The sequence below is a fragment of the Aedes albopictus genome, chromosome 2 (assembly GCF_035046485.1).
Source record: "Aedes albopictus strain Foshan chromosome 2, AalbF5, whole genome shotgun sequence".
NCBI classification, from domain to species: Eukaryota; Metazoa; Arthropoda; class Insecta; order Diptera; family Culicidae; genus Aedes; species Aedes albopictus.
The window spans coordinates 251,370,733-251,379,646 of record NC_085137.1 but is presented as its reverse complement, the minus strand read 5'-3'; the positions used below and the strand labels follow the sequence as shown (position 1 = coordinate 251,379,646).

The following is an 8,914-nucleotide window of genomic DNA, read 5'->3' as shown; positions in this document are numbered from 1 at the left end:
GTAAAGGCTGGGCATGCTGCGCAATTCAGATCCCATTGTGATCCACTAGCCTCTGCCAAGCAACTCCTATTCCTACCTCCACGTGGTACCGGCCGGAAACTATGAGCAACCTTAGGGAAGATCGGGTAACCAACCCCGGTGGGAACTTTGGTCGTATGCTGACAGGAAATGGGGGGTTTGCTTCGGCAAACCTGAGCATCTGTTCTCCAGGAGGAGCGGCTCACACCAGCGTCTGATTCCCATGTTAGGGGCGGCTGATCTACGTCGAGTGCCACGGATGGACTCTAAGCTCAACTGTGCTGCGGCAACACACGCGAGCTGGGAACAGCTTCCATCGTGATGGGTGATATGCAGAGGCGCGTGATCGGTTGGTGGCCGATAGACGAAAGAATGTGCAGGTTGAGGATCAAGAGCCAATTCTTCAACTTCAGCATAATAAACGTGCAAAGCCCACACTCCGGAAGCACTGATGATGACAAGGACGCATTTTACGCGCAGCTCGAACGCGAGTGCGATCGCTACCCAAGCCACGACGTCAAGATCATCATAGGAGATTGAAACGCTCAGGTAGGCCAGGAGGAGGAATTTAGACCGACGATTGGTAAGTTCAGCGCCCACCAGCAGAAGAACGAAAACGGCCTATGACTCTTTGATTTCGCCGCCTCCAAAAATATGTTACTTGTTGGATTTAATCACCGTTAACGAGTATATCTCTTTATTGTTGATATTTCTCGGTGAACGAATAAAACAAACTTGTTTTTTGCGTGACGTTTCGGCCTAATCACATTTCGGCCATCTTCAGACGCCTAAGAGTTTATTACAAAAAACACGAAATTAAAACATTAACATAATACAATTTTTCATTTTACATTTTTTCACCCCACAACTCACAATTTGATCGCCGCAGCTGATGCTACTATCCAGCTGGGAGATCACGTACCACTGTCTAGTAGGGTACTTTGCGGTTGTGGTGCGCGTCCTCTCTCGTTTCCTCTTCGTCGTCTATCGTTGTTCGTCACTTGTCGCAGATTAAACACTAACGCATTGTAGTTCGTGTTGAACAATCCACACTCACGCTGGAGGTTCACTGTATTAGCTTCCCCTGCCAGCTTGATGTGGAATGTCTCCGCGACTACTCTGCTCTCCTGGTCGGCGATTCGTTCAATTATTTTCGTCTCGTCAAAATTAAACACATGGCCGTCACATCGCGTGTGGTGCGTTAATCCAGTCCTGTTGTCTTTCCGTTTTACGTCATTTTTGTGCTCGTTGATCCGCGTGTCCAGTTTTCTCCCCGTCTGTCCGATGTACACCTTTCCATCCCCTGTTCCACAAGGTACCGAATACACCACATTTTTATGTTGTCCTGGTGGGATCGGGTCCTTGAGTTTAGCGAAAATCTCATTTTTCAATTTCGATTTTGCTTTCACCGCCAATGTTATGCCCTGTTCCTTGAGGATTTTTGCAACTTTTCACTCAGGCATGGGACATATGGCGTGGGAATGTACTTCGTTTCGTCCACCTCCTTGTCGTTCTGCAGTTCGTTGTAGTGCTTGTGTACCCTCTGTTTCAAGACATTCTGAATGAACCAGTTAGGGTAATTGGCTTTCAAGGGCAAAACAAAACATACTGTTACCCACCTTTGTTTCGGTAGCGCAACTACCGAACTGATGATGTTTACACTGAAATAAATTTTGTTGTGGAAACTACCGATTCCATAGTAAAATTACTAACCGTACCTATGATTCTCAACCGACAACAATTTCCAGTTAATTCCACTAAAACACTGTCAACTTAACTAGCAGTGCAGTTAACATTACCAAAAATAATCTAAATTTAACAAATGAGCATTGTATTTTCAACCATACTGTGTTGTAAAATGCGTGTCCTGGAAAAATTAACAATGTTTTGTTGTTGAGACGACTATGCTTTTAGTTGAATTTACTCCAATGCATTGTAATTTCAAGCATATTTCAGTTACCTTAACAGATTTTGTTGTCGGTTGAGAATCATAGGTACGGTTAGTAATTTTACTATGGAATCGGTAATTTCCACAACAAAATTTATTTCAGTGTACCTTTTTTTACATACCTATCAACATAATCTGTTGGGGGAATTATTTTATTTTTCCTACTTACAACCCACATCCGACAATTGTTTTAAGTGGGAATGGTAGAACTTTCAATTCCCTCGGTCGCACGTACATTAGTTTTGCATTTTGTTCCACCATTTCCGTAAAAAATGAGATCCGGCTTGTGCACGTGAGGAGTTGAGGTTAGAATTGTAGGATATTCTAGGTTAGATTTGCTATCCATTTCGCCTGACCGATTTTCAGACCCAGAAATATCGTACTTCTAGGGGGAAAGGGGCATAATGGACACCCGGGGCGAAATGGACACCCCTGTTTTTGCCGAAACCGTTGACTTTTATGTAAAACTTTTAATGCATAAGTGTAAAGGAACAAGTCATTGCTCTATTTTTCAAAAGTTCCATTTATATTCCTTCAAAATAACCAAATTATCATTGAAATTGAAGTATGTTTTTCATATGGTGGATTTCTTATAATTTCGAAGCGGCAGCAAATAAGGTATTACGATTGATTGAGTGTGTCCACCATTCAAACAAGTGAATTGTTAGCTTATCTACATGAATACGTAGATTTAGCAATGGATGAAGTATTATATTTTTGATCAGAACACTCTGAAAATAGCAATTTCAATGTTGTAGTCTATTCGGGGCGAAATGAACACAGGCAATTATGAATGGATGTACATGCGTTGCATACTGTTAGGCGTTTTAGAGAGTTTGAAAAAATTCAATCCGATTATTTTAGCCTATAATTTATTTAATTAACTTTGAAGTTATGTAAACTCGTCTAAGATGGAGTATTATATCTGTGGTATTGATCTCCGTTGGCAAATTACTTAACTGGTCGATATTCTCAAAGATACTGCATAAAATATGCATGGGGTGTCCATTATGCCCCGATGGGTGTCCATTTCGCCCCATACCTTTCCTGCCAGCCCCGAAAAACACACCGCTTTCAATTCATTATTTCTTCACAATAATGACATTCTACCAGCTGTAAATGATTGAAATACGTAGGAAACAAGTTAAAGTTGTAAGCCAACTGATAATATGTTAAGCTTTTGTCTGTTATCCAGGCCTAACATACTCATTTGCTTAGGGTGTCCATTATGCCCCTAATCCCCCTAATTAGTTTTCACTGCCGTAAAAAATACTGTTATGCTCAGAATAAACAGTTATACCTTCGGATCACACTCATTGACTGGTAAATCGCAATCTGACTGTAAAAATAATGAATTTCTTTCCAATGTTTTGAAACCCCGAACGAATTTGACATTGCTTTCGGGAAGCTTCATCACGACGACGACAACACTCCCAAGCGGTCGAATCGTCGTTTTGGGGGCGAATTGCTTTGACGGAGTGCATTTCCTTCACCGTACTGATGGCCGAAGGGCGCTGCTGTGCATCAGTCAACTTGATAGCCCTATCCACTAGGGCAATCGCAGTATTGCGTTTGTGGGTGTACGGACTTTCCGAAATGAAATCCAGATACCGTCCCTTCGTCTGTTTTGGTAGCCACGTTTTCTTAAGGATTCCTTCTTTTCTCGTTACCATGATATCAAGAAACTTGATTTGCTCTTGTTCCTCTTTCTCCACAGTGAACTGCAGCCTATCATGGAAGTCATTGAAAATCTCCAAGATTCGATCAACGTGTTCCCTCCGTGCAACGCAAAAACAGTCATCCACATACCACCTGTATATCACAATATCGAGTTGTTCTGCACTCACCCTCACAGTAAAACCGCTCAGCACTAAAATGTGTAAGCCCTACTCATAAGTGCATAATTTCCAGACCACACAAAAATGTGTTACAGTTACACATTCTCAAAAACAGCTCGTACACTCGTCTAGATGCGACATGTCGATATTTTTTTTGTTTTCCAAGGTCACTAGTAAACATAGCTAGATTGCTGTACAAATTTTTTTGCGGATTTAACGATTTTGCGGACACAGGAGCTGATTTTGTGAATGTGCAAGGGTTACACATTTTTGGTGTAGTCTGGAAATTATGCACTTTTGTGCTGAGCGGCGTTAGCGTGCTCTGTATGCTCTCCTGTTCCAAACGCTCCATAACGATGTTCGCTATAACTGGAGACAGCGGTGATCCCATCGGTACCCCGAAGGTTTGTGTGTAGGTAACTCCTCGATAGTTGAAAAACGTAGAGTCTAAGACTAATCTTGTTGCATCCAAGAAACTTCGCTTGTCAATCTTCGTATACCTTGCTACCTCGCTCCACCTTGCCTCGATGCACTCCATCGCGTACTGCACCGGGACATTGGTATACAGCGATTTCACATCCAATGAAAACAGCATGTGCTCCTCGGGGATCTGCATTCCTGTTATCTGTTGTGCAAACTCAAAACTGTTTTTACGTGGTGTTCTGTTTTTCCAACAACATTTTCCAGGACTCCTGCCAGATATTGGGCCATCTGGTAGGTGGCGGATCCGATCGTCGAAACTACTGGCTGTAGTGAATAGAGTTGGGTTGTGCAGACTTTGAGTAAATTTGAATTACAGTGTACACATGACAGCTAGGGCTGTGACTTTTCCAGGAACAGAATAGAAAATGGAACGGCTAAATGTCATCCCAGCACGGAGGAAGTTAGGCGTTCGACATTGTTAGGCATTTGTTAGTTATGTTGCTCATCGAAAAATTTTCGAGAGCATAAATCATAACCCCGAATTTATGCTGAATGTTCGATTTTTTCGCGCGTCATTGACAGTTGAGCAAATGGCAGTGGAAAAAAACTTTGTTAGTTGCGGCAGCTTAAAAATCGCGTTCGTCGGTCGAGAAAATGAGAAAAATTTGCGCGTCTCAATTAGCTTAACCATTTCAGCCGTTCCGTCGTCCAACCCGTCAGTTCCTCGTCGCTGCTGCTGGCCAATAAGTTCGGTTCGTTTTCTTCGCACTGTCGCCGGAACCAGTCATCACCAAAACAGTGTCCGATTCCGTTGAGTTTGGCCTCATCGTGTCGGTGAGTCACTTTAATTTTAATTCAATTTCAATTCAGTTTTAATTTCAATATAATTTTAATTTAATTTTAATTAATTTTAATTAAATTTTAATTAAATTTTAATTAAATTTTAATTAAATTTTAATTAAATTTTAATTAAATTTTAATTAAATTTTAATTAAATTTTAATTAAATTTTAATTAAATTTTAATTAAATTTTAATTAAATTTTAAATAAATTTTAATTAAATTTTAATTAAAATTTTAATTAAATTTTAATTAAATTTTAATTAAATTTTAATTAAATTTTAATTTAATTTTAATTAAATTTTAATTAAATTTTAATTTAATTTAAATTTTAATTTAATTTTAATTTAATTTTAATTTAATTTTAATTTAATTTTAATTTAATTTTAATTTAATTTTAATTTAATTTTAATTTAATTTTAATTTAATTTTAATTTAATTTTAATTTAATTTTAATTTAATTTTAATTTAATTTTAATTTAATTTTAATTTAATTTTAATTTAATTTTTATTTAATTTTAATTTAATTTTAATTTAATTTTAATTTAATTTTAATTTAATTTTAATTTAATTTTAATTTAATTTTAATTTAATTTTAATTTAATTTTAATTTAATTTTAATTTAATTTTAATTTAATTTTAATTTAATTTTAATTTAATTTTAATTTAATTTTAATTTAATTTTAATTTAATTTTAATTTAATTTTAATTTAATTTTAATTTAATTTTAATTTAATTTTAATTTAATTTTAATTTAATTTTAATTTAATTTTAATTTAATTTTAATTTAATTTTAATTTAATTTTAATTTAATTTTAATTTAATTTTAATTTAATTTTAATTTAATTTTAATTTAATTTTAATTTAATTTTAATTTAATTTTAATTTAATTTTAATTTAATTTTAATTTAATTTTAATTTAATTTTTATTTAATTTTAATTTAATTTTAATTTAATTTTAATTTAATTTTAATTTAATTTTAATTTAATTTTAATTTAATTTTAATTTAATTTTAATTTAATTTTAATTTAATTTTAATTTAATTTTAATTTAATTTTAATTTAATTTTAATTTAATTTTAATTTAATTTTAATTTAATTTTAATTTAATTTTAATTTAATTTTAATTTAATTTTAATTTAATTTTAATTTAATTTTAATTTAATTTTAATTTAATTTTAATTTAATTTTAATTTAATTTTAATTTAATTTTAATTTAATTTTAATTTAATTTTAATTTAATTTTAATTTAATTTTAATTTAATTTTAATTTAATTTTAATTTAATTTTAATTTAATTTTAATTTAATTTTAATTTAATTTTAATTTAATTTTAATTTAATTTTAATTTAATTTTAATTTAATTTTAATTTAATTTTAATTTAATTTTAATTTAATTTTAATTTAATTTTAATTTAATTTTAATTTAATTTTAATTTAATTTTAATTTAATTTTAATTTAATTTTAATTTAATTTTAATTTAATTTTAATTTAATTTTAATTTAATTTTAATTTAATTTTAATTTAATTTTAATTTAATTTTAATTTAATTTTAATTTAATTTTAATTTAATTTTAATTTAATTTTAATTTAATTTTAATTTAATTTTAATTTAATTTTAATTTAATTTTAATTTAATTTTAATTTAATTTTAATTTAATTTTAATTTAATTTTAATTTAATTTTAATTTAATTTTAATTTAATTTTAATTTAATTTTAATTTAATTTTAATTTAATTTTAATTTAATTTTAATTTAATTTTAATTTAATTTTAATTTAATTTTAATTTAATTTTAATTTAATTTTAATTTAATTTTAATTTAATTTTAATTTAATTTTAATTTAATTTTAATTTAATTTTAATTTAATTTTAATTTAATTTTAATTTAATTTTAATTTAATTTTAATTTAATTTTAATTTAATTTTAATTTAATTTTAATTTAATTTTAATTTAATTTTAATTTAATTTTAATTTAATTTTAATTTAATTTTAATTTAATTTTAATTTAATTTTATTTTAATTTTAATTTAATTTAATTTTAATTTAATTTTAATTTAATTTCAATTTAATTTTAATTTAATTTTAATTTAATTTTAATTTAATTTTAATTTAATTTTAATTTAATTTTAATTTAATTTTAATTTAATTTTAATTTAATTTTAATTTAATTTTAATTTAATTTTAATTTAATTTTAATTTAATTTTAATTTAATTTTAATTTAATTTTAATTTAATTTTAATTTAATTTTAATTTAATTTTAATTTAATTTTAATTTAATTTTAATTTAATTTTAATTTAATTTAATTTTAATTTAATTTTAATTTAATTTTAATTTAATTTTAATTTAATTTTAATTTAATTTTAATTTAATTTAATTTTAATTTAATTTTAATTTAATATTAATTTAATTTTAATTTAATTTTAATTTAATTTTAATTTAATTTTAATTTAATTTTAATTTAATTTTAATTTAATTTTAATTTAATTTTAATTTAATTTTAATTTAATTTTAATTTAATTTTAATTTAATTTTAATTTAATTTTAATTTTAATTTAATTTTAATTTAATTTTAATTTAATATTAATTTAATTTTAATTTAATTTTAATTTAATTTTAATTTAATTTTAATTTAATTTTAATTTAATTTTAATTTAATTTTAATTTAATTTTAATTAAAGTATAAAAACAAATAAAAATTAAAATTAAATTTAAAATAAAAATAAAATTAAAATTAAAATTAAAATTGAAATTAAAATTAAAATTAAAATTAAAATTAAAATTAAAATTAAAATTAAAATTAAAATTAAAATTAAAATTAAAATTAAAATTAAAATTAAAATTAAAATTAAAATTAAAATTAACATTAAAATTAAAATTAACATTAAAATTAAAATTAAAATTAAAATTAAAATTAAAATTAAAATTAAAATTAAAATTAAAATTAAAATTAAAATTAAAATTAAAATTAAAATTAAAATTAAAATTAAAATTAAAATTAAAATTAAAATTAAAATTAAAATTAAAATTAAAATTAAAATTAAAATTAAAATTAAAATTAAAATTAAAATTAAAATTAAAATTAAAATTAAAATTAAAATTAAAATTAAAATTAAAATTAAAATTAAAATTAAAATTAACATTAACATTAAAATTAAAATTAAAATTAACATTAAAATTAAAATTAAAATTAAAATTAAAATTAAAATTAAAATTAAAATTAAAATTAAAATTAAAATTAAAATTAAAATTAAAATTAAAATTAAAATTAAAATTAAAATTAAAATTAAAATTAAAATTAAAATTAAAATTAAAATTAAAATTAAAATTAAAATTAAAATTAAAATTAAAATTAAAATTAAAATTAAAATTAAAATTAAAATTAAAATTAAAATTAAAATTAAAATTAAAATTAAAATTAAAATTAAAATTAAAATTAAAATTAAAATTAAAATTAAAATTAAAATTAAAATTAAAATTAAAATTAAAATTAAAATTAAAATTAAAATTAAAATTAAAATTAAAATTAAAATTAAAATTAAAATTAAAATTAAAATTAAAATTAAAATTAAAATTAAAATTAAAATTAAAATTAAAATTAAAATTAAAATTAAAATTAAAATTAAAATTAAAATTAAAATTAAAATTAAAATTAAAATTAAAATTAAAATTAAAATTAAAATTAAAATTAAAATTAAAATTAAAATTAAAATTAAAATTAAAATTAAAATTAAAATTAAAATTAAAATTAAAATTAAAATTAAAATTAAAATTAAAATTAAAATTAAAATTAAAATTAAAATTAAAATTAAAATTAAAATTAAAATTAAAATTAAAATTAAAATT

At 24.4% G+C, this 8,914-nt stretch overlaps 1 protein-coding gene across 1 annotated transcript in view; it reads right to left on the bottom strand.

The window, feature by feature from the left end:
* Positions 1 to 8,914, bottom strand: part of LOC134286467 (uncharacterized) — a 35,553-nt gene that overhangs the window by 9,896 nt on the left and 16,743 nt on the right. The window contains exons 4-5 of the mRNA XM_062848079.1: positions 1,474 to 1,561; positions 1,020 to 1,363 (exon numbers count right to left, since the gene is read on the bottom strand). Of these exons, the coding sequence (XP_062704063.1) occupies positions 1,020 to 1,363; positions 1,474 to 1,561 (432 nt within the window). The remainder of the gene's footprint in view (positions 1 to 1,019; positions 1,364 to 1,473; positions 1,562 to 8,914) is intronic.